This window comes from Cuculus canorus, chromosome 2 (assembly GCF_017976375.1).
Source record: "Cuculus canorus isolate bCucCan1 chromosome 2, bCucCan1.pri, whole genome shotgun sequence".
NCBI lineage: Eukaryota > Metazoa > Chordata > Aves > Cuculiformes > Cuculidae > Cuculus > Cuculus canorus.
In genome coordinates this window covers 141387928-141402349 of record NC_071402.1, presented here as the reverse complement: position 1 = coordinate 141402349, position 14422 = coordinate 141387928, and the positions used below count along the sequence as shown (strand labels likewise).

General features: G+C 39.9%; 1 protein-coding gene across 2 annotated transcripts in view; it reads left to right on the top strand.

Moving 5' to 3' along the window:
* Positions 1 to 8063, top strand: part of PIP4K2A (phosphatidylinositol-5-phosphate 4-kinase type 2 alpha) — a 112038-nt gene extending 103975 nt beyond the window's left edge. For both annotated transcript variants that reach the window (XM_054060126.1, XM_054060125.1), the window contains 3 exons: positions 2501 to 2744; positions 3705 to 3808; positions 6736 to 8063. In XM_054060126.1, coding sequence (XP_053916101.1) covers positions 2501 to 2744; positions 3705 to 3808; positions 6736 to 6816 — 429 coding nt within the window. In that variant the 3' untranslated portion in view covers positions 6817 to 8063. The remainder of the gene's footprint in view (positions 1 to 2500; positions 2745 to 3704; positions 3809 to 6735) is intronic.
* Positions 8064 to 14422: the final 6359 nt, after the last annotated feature.

Here is a 14422-nt window from a genome sequence, read left to right as displayed (position 1 = left end):
CCCTTATACTCAAAGGCTAAAATTTGCTTTCCTTGTTGGAAGAGACATGATAGCAAAATACCTGTGAATAAGGCTTTCAGCTATTTGTATCAAAATTACTCTAAGAATTGTCTTGTCTAGTTTTGTGGAGCTAATGAGATACAGATTCTGAAAAACAAAATACTGTAACTTTAGAATTTATTTACCCAATAACTTGCTTTTGAGGAAATCTATTCCCATCATAGTAATGATGATAAATTTATGGTGACTATAATTATGAAAATGTAAATATTTTGTGAAATATCAATGTGTGATTATTTTATATTTAAAATACTTTGCTAGAAAACTGCACTGTCAATGTCACAACTTGAGAGATAAGTTTGTTTGGGTTTAAGGTTTGTGCTCTTTTAACATGTACTGCTGTTGCTGACTAATGCGTTTACAATGAGTAGGTTGCAGACAGTATCTTAAATATGTGAAAGGAATGTGGAAAATACCGTATTACCCCAGAAAGCAGATTGCATGTGATCTTCTACATCATTTACTGAATTGTGAACATAACGGCAGATTCCAGATCATGTCTTGAGAGGCTTTTTTTATGGTTTTGGAATTTATACAGAGCATTGTTAAATATCCATGTAGACCACTAGTGTGAAGTGATCTGGTATCTGAGATTAATAATGGCAAGCTGTTTTTCAACCTTGTTTTTCTTTTATTGGTTCTTCTGCCGTTGTTAGATAGCTGATTGTATACACTTTGTACCCAATGTATAAACACATTTCACTGCAATGAAAAGAAATGCACAACGCTTAGCATATGTTTATCTTATTACACACTATCTGTAGTTATAGTGCAGTAGTATTCTGCAGTATATGACTTTATATCTGTTCTTGTTTGTCATTAAGTAAGTTTTGTTTCTATATTGCTCTCATAATCAAGTCTTATGTCCCCTTCTTGTGTTCAAACAGACAAATACCTATTACTGCTGTTTTGATGTCCTTTTGCATATTTTCCCGTTCCTCATTCCACTGAAAATATGCTCAGAAAACTCACATAAGGATATTATTTTTTCTGGTTTAAATCAGATTATCTTTTCTTTGTTATGATCTCACCAAGTGTTTTTGCTGTCAGCAACAGCACACTTTTTTTCCCCAAGAGCCATTCTCTTCTAATTTGCAGTTCGCTCTTTTTCCCCAAGAGCCTGTTCTCTTTCGTGCTTTTTTGTATGGTTATTGGTAGATTTTTCTCTTGTGTCTCTCAGTATTTATCAAGTACCTAATGATATGCCTGGAGTCCTTCCACTTCATTGCCTTTGGCCAATCTCATCTCTTCTTCTTCTATGTCGTTGTACATCATCCCTTCAAACTTAGATGTCTCCTAGTCTTGTGAAGAGTCTTTTGCTTTATTACATTGAAATTATTATAAACCAATTTCTTCTTTCTTCTTAAACCCTTTTCTCAATCTTACAGTATTTCTTCCAGAACTTGAATGTACAATCACTTTGTTATTTCTGTTTCCTCTCTTTTCTCAGACTCAGGATCTTGACAAACTGTAGTTTTTCATTTGGTAGTGTTTTATACTCATCTCTGTCCTCACTGTCACTGTTCCAAAGTCTGGCTTAAATCCTTTCTTCTCTGGTCTGCTCTGACTTCCTTTTTCTAATCATTTAGAGTTTCTAAAAATTGAAACTATTTGTATTTTCAGCCTCTTTCTCTGTGTATGCCATAAGCAAGGGCTCCACAAGTTCAAAATCACAGTATTGCTTTTATTCTGCAACACAGCTCTGTCCTGGCTACACTTCACCCCCCTGAACTGTTTATCCCATCTTCCTGCTTTTATACCTTCTTTACTTCCATCCTCCTCTCTTAGCTTTCTACTTTATTCTGTTCCCCTCAATTAAAATAGCACTTTGTCTATACATGAAGTGTATTCATCTTATTAATCTTTCAATTTTCTAAAAACCCCCATCCTCAGTCTTCATTCAAAACCACCCTTTTATTCACATTCATGTTTGGCTTATGTGATTTTAATTGTGAGCCTGTCACTGTGAAGAGAATATAACGTTAGTTTGTGTCTTCATGGTGTGAAACTTCACTACTTTCCACTGCAAGAATATTTAAACACTGTTTCATGATTCTTTAAGGCTTAAAAGGGAGTGAGGAGGAGAATAGCACTCCGCGTGCCTGGTAGCACAAAGGCAGGTCTTGGTGTTAAGTGGTGACAGGGTAGCCCAAATTGAACCATGACACAGAAGTGACAGTCATCAGTTTGCTCAGACACTCTTCACTACAGGAAAAATTATTTTTCCCTGACGATTTTGGGAGAGTAGGCTGCAGCTTTTTTATAATAGATGTTGGAAGCAACCTGTGTGCTGTTACATCTTAATAAATTCAGTTCTGCTAGCTTTATCACTTAATCCTGCTTTTCTCGGCTGATGACATCTTTGCATAACTTCTCCTGTTTGTAAGTGGAGCTTACATTTTTCAGTGATATTCATAAATTGTTTATTATCACTTTCTAGTTCCTTGCTCAGTTAAAACTCATGGACTACAGCTTGCTGGTTGGAATTCATGATGTTGAAAGAGCTGAACAGGAAGAAGTAGAGTGTGAAGAGAATGATGGAGAAGAGGAAGGTGAAAGTGATGGAACTCACCCCATTGGAACCCCTCCAGACAGTCCTGGAAACACTCTGAACAGCTCACTGCCTTTGGCTCCAGGGGAATTTGATCCAGCTATTGATGTTTATGGAATAAAATCCCATGAAAGTAAGCAGTAATAAATATTTTTATGTTAAGATGATTTGATTCTTACACCAGAATCCTAAAGCCTTCGCAGTCGTATAACAGCAAAGTGAGACTGCAAAATATAAATTTACTCCACAGAAGAGAAAATAAGTTGTCCTTTGGTACAGCAGAAAGCAGAAGACGCTTATAGTTCTCAGCATTGTTATGAACATATTTCTTAAATACTGTGACGTATTAGAATGCAGTCAAATAATTGCCCTGCTATGCAATCAAATTGTATACTAGCTTAGCTCTACAGATAAAGCAGTTCAGGGATGGGTGGTATCCCTTTCAGGAAATGTAGTATCTGTAGTTGTTCTTTCCTGATGGGTAAGATAACACTGTTAAAAACAGAAAGAATGAGAAAGACAGCATTCAAAGTTATATTTCATTTTTTTGGTTGCTTTTGGAAAATTTGTGCACTCATACACAATTTCTTTATTCCACCTGAGAAAGTCATCATAAGGAAGCCTGAAACTAGGTTTGTTGTTGTTGTTGTGTAAACCTAAGTATAACTAGTTATCTTTGGCTGTTCAAGACAGGAATGTTATCTTTTTTTTTTTTTTGTAAGCAATTACATAGATAAATACATGGTATTTTCATAAAGAAAGTATGATCTTATTTGTTGGCACAGATACATTACCTTTTGTGTAAAATTTAATAGTTTTTCCACATTACTTTAGGTGAGCAGTAATTTCCATTGCTATATGCTGGTATGTTATTTTATGCTGATTTCAAGGGGATTGCATTATATACAGGTGCAGTTAAACTATCAATTAAGGACATCTTGAGCCTGTGATCTTTGCAAGTCTGTGATTCTGACTGGCATTAACCTGTCTCAGCTGCTGTTTGAGCCTTATAAAGTTTCTTTTGTTAGAAGAAGGACTCGTGATTAGGATGTCTCAAAAGTCATTCTTACTGCCATGTGTTTGCCATTTGCAGACGCACCTCGGAAGGAAATATACTTTATGGCCATTATTGACATTCTTACTCATTATGATGCAAAAAAGAAAGCTGCCCATGCTGCAAAAACAGTAAAGCATGGGGTAAGTATCTGGGTTGGGTTTTTCCTCTGATTCCATTTATACTTCTGCATTTCTGCTGTTCAGTGCACTGATGTAGCAAAGTTCAGGAACTCAAGGAAAAGGAGAAACAGCTCAGACTTTTTTTTGAAATTTTTTCTAGTTTAATATGTAATACAAAAGTACAGATCAATGCTACACTTTACATACTGAGAGTGGAGTTCCCTTTTCAGCTGCGTGCATAGCTTTCTTACCTGTAAAGAAGTCTAGTGAGATGCCTTTTTAGGACTTTTTCCTGAATTTGTGAGATGTACTTTATTCTTGTGAACAAAGATTTTCACAAACAGTTGCATTAATATACAGCCCTGAGAAAGTTGTTGGGAATCTTATTTCAGATAGAGTCCTGGTGATGATTTCATTATTTGTTACAGCTTTTTTAATGTTAGTTCTTCAGGTAACATGGCTAATTTTACAAGACTTCTTAAAGAAATATGATTTGCAAAATTAAACATAAAATGTACATATTAAATACTCTTGATACCATTCAGAGAAGGTTTCTGTTTGACTGCCATGAATTTCTTTATTTTGACTGAAAATGCTACTTAGCAGCAGACACCAAAAAGCCACAGTGAAGCAGCCCAGTCTTCCTAAATTACCATTTATGTCATAGAATCATAGAATCACCAGGTTGTAAAGGACCCACTGGATCATCGAGTCCAACCATTCCTAACACGCCCTTAAACCATGTCCCTAAGCACTTCATCAACCCGTTCCTTAAACAACTCCAGGGAAGGTGACTCGACCACCTCCCTGGGCAGTCTGTTCCAGTGCCCAGTGACTGTTTCTGTGAAGAATTTTTTTCTGATATCCAGCCTGAACCTCCCCTGGCGGAGCTTCAGTCCATTCGCCCTTATCCTGTCCTCAGTCACTTGGGAGAAGAGGCCAGCTCCCTCCTCTCCACAACCTCCTTTCAGGTAGTTGTAGAGAGTAATAAGGTCTCCCCTCAGCCTCCTCTTCTCAAGGCTAAACAACCCCAACTCTCTCAGCCGCTCCTCATAAGACTTGTTCTCCAGCCCCCTCACCAGCTTCGTTGCTCTTCTCTGCACACGCTCCAGAGCCTCAACATCCTTCTTGTGGTGAGGGGCCCAGAACTGAACGCAGTACTCGAGGTGTGGTCTCACCAGTGCCGAGTACAGAGGCAGAATCACCTCCCTGGACCTGCTGGTCACACCGTTTGTGATACAAGCCAAAATGCCGTTGGCCTTCTTGGCCACCTGGGCACACTGCTGGCTCATGTTCAGTCAGCTGTCAACCAACACCCCCAGGTCCTTCTCTTCCGTGCAGCTTTCCAGCCACTCTTCCCCCAGTCTGTAGCACTGCATAGGGTTGTTGTGCCCCAAGTGCAGGACCCGGCATTTGGCCTTGTTGAACCTCATGCCGTTGGCCTCGTCCCAGCGGTCCAGCCTGTTCAGATCCCTTTGCAGAGCCTCCCTACCCTCCAGCAGATCCACACTTCTACCCAGCTTAGTATCATCCGCAGACTTGCTGAGGGTGTACTCAATGCCTTCATCCAGGTCATCGATAAAGACATTGAACAGGGCTGGACCCAGTACCGAGCCCTGAGGAACCCCACTTGTAACTGGCCTCCAGCTGGAGTTAACTCCATTTACCACCACTCTCTGGGCCCGGCCATCCAACCAGTTTTCAACCCAGGAGAGTGTGCGCCTGTCCGGGCCAGAGGCTGACAGTTTCTGAAGCAGAATGCTGTGAGAAAAGATAATGTCTACCATTATCATTCCGGTGGCAATGTAAGGTTCAAATTTCATAAACTTTTTAAAGAGCATAATCATTCATGAGCCTAAAATCCCTCTTCTGTCCAAGTATCTAAAGGATCAGGGCATTGGGGTGGGCTTTAGGCAAAGATCTCAGGGAATTTTAGTTTACAGTGGAGAGTGATATGGAATGCTTAGCAGTAAGCCTGCATGGTCCTGTAGAAGGTAATTTTTGTCTCTCTAAAACAATGTTCTCATTAATCTCTGCTCTCAGAGCTACTGAAAGTTGATCCAGACCATATGCAGCCATTATCTGGCAATTTTTAGTGAACTTTGAATGTAGCAGACTTTAAAAACTCACACTTCTGGCTTATAATAAGGGATAGAAATATGTTGTGAATAACAACGATTGTTAAAGCTGTCTGTGATTAGAACTTACTACAGAAAGTTAATTTCATGTAACCATTTTTTTTTTTGCTCTCCATTCTGAGCCACCTGACACTGAAGTTTGTTCAATAAATGCATGCATGCAATTTCTCCATTTCATAAAACAGAAAAAATGTAGATGAAATGTGTATCATGCTCTAAAACCCCTGAATAAAAATATGAATGAAATCGTGATTTCATTGAGATAGCAGTTGTACAACTTATTCAGTGAGTCTACATTTAAATGCATATATGTTGAAAAAATGTTAACTGATTGTTACCCTATATTCCAAGCCAGGTTATTTAGCATTCAGATGGCAACGTACATTACACGAGTGTTGACATGTCAGATCTGAGTGTGATAATTCAGTCTTCTCTGTATGAAGGCACTGCTGCTCAACAGACCAGAACCTGTTGATGAATTAGTGCGTAGCATGGTTAAGTGTGCAGGAGACATTAGAGATGAGAGTGCAGTACAATGAGGGTAGAGAGAGAGGGAGAGTGAAGAGAATACATTTCAGGAATGGAAGATGAGTGTCCTACAGCTACGGTGGTGAGTACTGGGGATCACCGTACTCCAGTGAAGCTTAAAAAGGCATCAGTAAGATTCTGCTCCATTACAGTTTGTGTTTCTAGTGTCTGGTTCTGAGACTGCACATGAAATTCATTGAGTAAGTAACATTCTCGGTACAAAGCATCTAATAAAACATCCGTTCTTCCTTCTTTCCTCTCCCTTCCCAATTCTCTGTATAGGCTGGTGCAGAAATTTCAACTGTTAATCCTGAACAGTATTCAAAGCGCTTCTTGGACTTTATTGCCAACATCTTGACGTAACCTCTCATGTTACATAGGACAGACACAAGACCTGGGGACAGCAGCAATGGCTACAAGTGTAGGGAAGAAAAGGAACTCACAGAAGCGCTCATCTTGCAGAAAGCAACCCCTTTGTTTACATCTGCTGGCAAAGATGACTGAAGTGGGGTGGAGTACTCGCTTTAACAGCTGCCTGATATTCCCAGCATAGTTCTAGCTATTCTGACTCTTTTGTGTGTGCAAAAAAAAAACCTTAAAATAAATTAAATAAATAGAACAGCTTACTCAGAGTGCACTGTGACAGTAATACTCTGATGCTACCAGCTGAAATGGAATAAATGAGCAAAGAGGTGTGGGGTGGGGGTGGGGAAGAGTAAATGCATGTTAAATCTACAATATTGATATCAAATTGTAAACTGTGGATCAGTTTATTTTTTGAACTAAAAAGATACATGACAGTATTCTTCATGATAATGACAGTAATAATAAAAACCTTACTGCGAATGTTACACTTACACCCTGCACACTGGCACTCCTTAATAAAGCAGCTGCAACAGCCCTTGGTGCCGGAGGCTTTTCCAATTCGGTTCCTAGCAGTTGGGGTTTTTTTCCCGTTTTTTCCCTCCCTTTTCCCTCCTTTTTCCGTTTTTGTCGTCTTTTCAGCACATTACATCAGGAAGTTCAGCCTCTCAGACATGTGAGAGCCGGCGTCTCTTACAAAGAACTAACATAATTCATGCTACGTGTACGTTTTTGCTACAGTAAACTTACGTTAAGGGAAGACTTTGCTTATTTCACTTTGTTATCTGAAGTTTTCATTTGTTTTATATTATTGCAATATAGGAACTAATAATGTTACAAGTGGGAAAAAAAAGCTTATCTGAAGAGGCACATAGTTTTGGGCAATAGTTAGCTCCATCTTTTCACCTATAGTGAAAGATGTGCAGACTGATAGAAATTTACTGGGAATTTGAAGTTTAAATGCTTATGTTGTACTGTTGAAACAGCGGTGTTTTATTATAGATTATCCCTTTAAAAATGAACCCTGAATTTTACTGTTTACATTATTAGGAAAGCAGGGATATTTCTGAATTTCAGAGCCGTGTACAATACATGACTTTTGAGTTTACATGTAAAGTTATTTTGCAGTACAAATGAAGTAAAGTTTGTCATCTTCCAAGGTGTAATGTGCAGTAGTGTACTAAAGTGAATGTCTCGCTCACCTCCGTAATGGACTCTTTTACAATAAAATGAGAAAGGATATTTCAGAGGGATTTTTCCCAAGGTCATCTTTTAGCATCTAAAGGACCTGTCCTATCTCCTCCTGTTTGATTGTATAGTACATTGCCTAAAACTGTGCTGATCATGTTTAACTTGTTTAAAAATTTTAAACAACAATATTGTATTTCTTCTCTTCGTGTATTTTTCCCTGAAGGACTCCATGCTTGAAAGAGACAAATTTACATATGCTTAAAAGTTTATCTACTTATACACTGTGCTAAAGCTGTGCCTTTAAAATTTCTTTATTGAAATTGTCAGATTTTATAGGCAACATAAGAGAAGTCAACCCCTCCCCATCATCGTTTCTAACTCAGATCAGGAGTGCCAGCATGCCTTCTCCATAACTAATGTCAGTGCTGTCAAGCCTGCAACTGTGCGTAACATCCGTAGTGGTTTGCTTCAGAGGAGCCTATACAATAGCAACCCATTACACTCTCTTCAGCAGCCAAAGGCAATACTATCCCTGTTGCTGTGTACTAATTTTTTTTCTCCTTTCCCCAACCTTTCCTACAGGATTTTTTGTTACATTTGACTTGGTGATGTCTGCAGCACTGTATTGTATGTGTATACTTTTGTATTGTATGTATTTAAATAAGTTGGTACTGTGGCTTGATAATTTTTTTTTGTGCTCTCCTTATATTCCCCAGTTGTCTACATTCTCGCCCAAGTTTCATTTTCTGAAGCATGCTGTGGCTTCTTAAAGTATGAGGCCACAGGGAGACCCTGGAGTGAAAGTGAGGTACACATACCTGGAGACATATTTAATTGCGGCCATCGAGTGTACATTTTTAGACAATTTTAGACATTTACAGTAAATCATTCTTTTTTGTCTGTGTAGCGGTTTTGTCACTCATTCTTGTTGATAAACTGTTTATTTGGACAGGGCAAGGAAGACTCATTATTGTATATGTTAGTGCTTAGATGACACTCCAAACGTGAGCAAGGCTTTATAAAATAAAGCACTTTGATGACTCACTAGGTAAATCCTTTGTTCTTGTGTTTCAACTATGGCTTTGATTGCTTACAGTTTAATTTTGGAGGTTAAAATGAACTTGTAGCCTGTGTTACAAAGGAAAAAATAAGAAGAAACTTAAACTTTTTCATTAGATTTTACCCTGCTTCTTCCATGTTTATTTAAAGTGGCTTGAAGCATTTAGCCTTTGGGGTTTGGGGCTTAGGCCATGCTCCGAGGGCAAATTCTGGAGTTTCTAAGTGATGATTCAATGGAATAAATCCTTATATTACTATAAAAACAAGATTGTCCACCATAGTTAATTGATAGAAGGATTGGCAGAACTTTGCTAATGTGTGTAAGATCTTATTCTAAACCACTTCTTTAAAAAGTGCTCAGGAATAAGCCCAAAGAATTCATGGGAAGGAGGAAGGGCTTCTGGAATTTCTGTTCTAGAATTCCAAGGCTTTGATTGTCAGGGCTTTCAGCGCACGATGCAGCCTGTGCCACACGTCGTGGGCAAAAGACAGAAAAGTGCCTTTTTGTCTTTTTTCTGACTAACTTAATTCTATTACTACATTTGTCACTTTTCATTTCTTTTCTGTAGCAAGACAATATTTTCAGCAATACTTTTACCAGTGAAATACATGACAGAATTAAGGTATAATGTAGTCATTCCCGACAGGGAAGATGGTTGGGGAGTTATCCTCCTAAAAGCAGGTGAAGTGATAGGGAGGGGAGAGATTCAGCTTGTTAATTACTCAGCAATGTCTCCAGTATTAATCGAAGCCTACGCTTCATGCTGCTCCAGCTGCTTAGGGTTTAGTTTGAACATAGTGCTGAAGGGATGCTGCTCAAGTTCTGTGGGACACATCAGCCACGGTGGGCAGCAAGCCCCTGGCTGGCTCTCCGTGCCTGCCACTCGAACCATCTACCATGCCCTTTGAACAGGCTGCCAAACTCTTGCACTGCTCTAATAATACAGATGCACATGGGCTGTTGGTAGCTTATTTCCCAGTGCCACCTCTCGCAACATGAAAGGAGTGCTTCTGATAGCAAAAAACAGCATAATGCGCTAGATCTAAAAACCTGCTTCACTTCAGCGAACTATTCAACAGCTAAAGTGTTTGTTAGGCTTTCCTCTCTTTATTTCCTAAGATTTTTGGACAAGCAGAGATCTAACTTTCCAGTAAGCATATTACATTTAAGGTTAAAGCCAGCCCTGCCTTTTGAAGCTGTGGTTTAGTGGAAATAGTCCTGCAGTACCCCGCCAGCACTATTCTCTAAGCGATACCCCAAGTCATCTTTAAACAGCTACATAGCTGATTTTTACGAGATGCTGCTGCTACCTTTGGTCCTCCCAATCTCGACTCATCCCAATCTCAATCTCAAACTGTCTAACTGGTTGTGTTTCCCTCCTGCCACTTTTGTATCGGTAAGGGTGATTGCCTTTTCTCCTTGTGGAGTTTGCTACAGGGCACACTGTGTTTGACAGGCATTGCTGACTCCAGCAAGCAGTTGAAGCACCTTTGTCTTTAGCAAAAGTGTGTATATAACAATGCAGAGGAAAAGTGTATCTTTTCTGATGAAATGCTTTCTCTCTCTCTCACACATGAAGAAAACCTGAAGGCAATGACGATATTCAAGGTAGGAGATCCAGCTACCTTGTTAGTGCAAGGACTACAGCAAAATAAATGTTTACATTAAAAACTCTTGGAAACAATATTTTTCTATGTCGGCTACATACAGACAGGAGAAATCTGTTTAATCTTCTCCTTGCTGTCCTGATTTCTCTGTGGCAGGTATTGTTTCTGGAAATCAGAGTATCCTTTACAACGCAGTGTGGTAGCAAAGAGCGGAGGCTGCGGAGGCAGAGCAGTGCGCTCTCTGTAATCTGCTCAGAGCAAAGCTGCTGGTTTACTCCTGCATGAGACGGACCAGCGATTTTTCTGCTTTCATGCTACAAGGGAGTGTGCATGAACAATTGATTCAGGAAGAGCTTGAGAGCAGCATCCTCAAGTGGCAAAGGCGATTTGTGTGAGATTAAAATCGCTAATAATAGCCTTATTAAATCTGTTAGAAAACAGGGATGCAAAAGACTTGAAGAGGTGGTTATAGTCCCAGAGCAGTTCAGCTGTAGATAAACATTGGTGAAAACTGGGTTAATCTTTGCCAGGGAAGGTAGTTCCATGACTTCCCTGGACTATCCATTCCCATGCCTCACGAGCTATATCTTTAGAAAGATTTCTTCTAATACCTTGCTGACTCTGCATTACTACAATTTAAGCTCATTAGCGTTTGTTCTATCTGGAATGGACCCTGAGAACAGTTTATTCTCTTCCTCTTTCAATTTCTCTTAATGTGATCTTGCCTGTATGTACTGAACAATGCAAATATTAGCTTTTGCACATCTTAAATTGAATACTCCCTTTCCTTATTTAGCAAAATAATCAATGACATGTTCCAATTTTTTGCCTATTTTTTTATTTTTAAAATGTAATTGCCCAATTTTTTTAAAAAAAATCATGTTAAAAAGGTGCTTCTTAATTGTCAGTCACATTTTATAAATGGATTTACAGCTCTTATTTTGAGAATTTCCTAGCCATCCATTTACTATCTAATTAAAAAAAAAATTAATAATTGCTGTTTGAGCAGAATGCAGTTTCAAAAGGAGCACGCAGCTACTATTTAGCTGTAGTTGTTGCTGTAACTGCAATAAAATATTGCTTTTCTCTTTTCCCAAATTAAGCAATACCATGATCTTAGCTTTCCCAATGGTATTTCCTTTTCACAGCTTCTAGTCTCATATCCGTCAGTGATAAGACATAAAATAATTATTTGGTCATAAGTATTAAGGTACAAAATCCACCTCTCTGCGAGCTGGCATTAATTCATTCCTACCTACTGCTCTGAATTTCTGCAGGCGTTTTAGTTACTGCTCAATTGCTTTGAATTTGCAAAGACTTCCTACTTTCTTCCCACTCCATCTGATTCATTCATAGTGACTCATTTTATTTAGCAATGTGTATCCTGTTGGAATAAATGGAGTTTGTGAGAACCTTGTGTTTTGAAGAGGTTTGGCACTTGCATACAAGCCTGGAAGGTGATTTAACTCATTATGTTTCTCCATTTCTGCTATTTCACCTTGTCCTGTGTAGGAAGCCCAAGGTTAGAGCATTCTACTTTCTTTTCTGTTCTCTGTATTTTTAAGTGAAGGCATAAAAATATTTTATTACAGGAATAGCTCAGTCCCTCTGCTGACTACAGCGTATCTGGCAAACCAAGGGCGAGCTGCAGTCCCTGGGCTGAGAGCAATCCTAGTTGGCCTTTCACCACCTGAGGACAACAGGCTCGTGTTCAGTACTGGTTAAGAGAAAGTCCCATGCTCCCAAGCTGTGCCTGCTTATCCCAGCAGCTGGAATTTGAGTGATGTGTAAGAATTCTTTCTACCAAAGTAAGTCTGATTAATTGGTGCCTGCTTTAACCAGGCGCAGAATGTTAAATGGAACTTTACACTCTGGGTCAAGGTCCTATCTTCCTTCACACTGTGTAACTGCATAACAAAACCAAAATATTTTCTGCCTTGAAGGGCTTTACTCTTAAGTATTTCCACTTAGTTCAGTGGTCAGCCTTAGATGGTTTATTTGTACATCGGCTGCATCAAAGACTTTGTATTTCGGGAGGGGGGCTGTTAAAATACCAAATTGTACTGTGCAATTATGATCCTCTCTTTATAGGGTACAATGGAAAGAATCTGCTTCTAGTTAAGCACAATGATGAGCATGCGAGCAGTTAACACTGCTCTGCTGCTTCAGTCATAGCAAAGCTCTGTGTGGAAGGAAAAATAATCTTGTGTTTGATCTGATTACATTGTAAGGTGCTCCAGAGCAGAAGTTTCCAAGTTGTGTTTCACATGCCACAAGCTGCAGCATCTCTGCACTGGGCTGTTCTTTCACCCCAGGGTGCAGGAGAATGGGATGGCACTGGGTCTGTCGGAAAGCGAAAGAACTGAGTATATGTTTGTAACCTTGAAACGACCCAGCAGTACAGTGGTGCTGTTGGAGGCCCCAGTCTGGAGGGAGAAAATCATGCCTTCTGTACAACCTACTGTTACTGGAGGAATTGCGGCGTTTGAAATTGCATCTTCGATTTAAGTAATGTCAAAAAATCCTGTATTGCTCCTTGTTGCACTTCTCGGCTCAGCCACCAGCCTGACAAAGCTGAAATACAGCTCCCCACTGCCTCTCTTAGTGTTTTTGCTCTGTTACAGGGCTGAGAAGGCTCCTGGAGCTGCTGACAGGTGCAGGTCCCAGAGCATCAGCAAGTGGAAGAGAATAGATAGTCTCCCCCTCTTATTTAAGTGTTTTCTAAGCATTGCCTCGTGCATTGTGCAGCCTTCTGATCTCACTCACCCATCTCCTCATCAGACACGCTCCCCACAACCGTGCGTTAGGAACAACCACGTGTGGCGTATTGTCTGTGTTTGTGTCTCTCTGTACCTGCCCCCCTTCACTGACAGATAGACATGTCTTGTTTGCCACCAAATTGCAGGATGCGGATGAAGCCATGTGGTTTACTCCTCTGGTGACTCAGTTTTTAAAGGGAGGAGAGACACAATGGATGATTGAGTGGGGATGGACACATGGACGCTGCCTGCTCCACCCAGAACCTGACGGGAACATGGGGCGGGCAGAAGGCAGCTCCAATACTGCTACACGGTTACTGTCTGCACCAGCCCTCCACAAATGATGGCATCTGACAGACACGTAATAAGCCACTGAGCAGTGTCCTGTGCTCCTAGTACTCAACTTCCCAGGATCAATGTTGAGCTTCCAAGGTAGAGGGCTTAAGCAAGCAGGACGAATCTGATAAGAGAAGTGATTCATTTACTTCTAGGCCGAAAAAGAATCTCATGCCACAGGTTGCAGTCACAAGAGTTTAGTGTAAGGAAAGGGCATATACCGAGAAATTTAACTTCTAAAGCAGCAAGGAAGAGACAATACTGGGGCCAGCAGGCGAGTAAAGCTGCGAATGAGAAACAAAATCCAGTGAAGCTACAGAGAACATGTTCTACAACACCTCTCTAAGCGAGGAGTGTCTGCTGCGTGTTCCTGCATTTGGCATTAACTGCAGCTGTTCCAGGGTCAGGGAGGACAGTCCCATATGGATTTCTTTTAAGGAGCAGAGAAAAATCTCAGACCATAAAGATTATGATGCAGAAGGAAAGGCATAAAACATTATGTTCACAACACCATAAAAGCATTTGATAATAGTCCCCTTCTCACCCAAAATTATGTTGAAGGTGCTATGGAGTCGGATTAGAAGAAAGCAGAGAGGAGGACTTATAAGCCTATAGACCAGAATTTAAAAAATCCCAACATCTTTAAAAGCAAT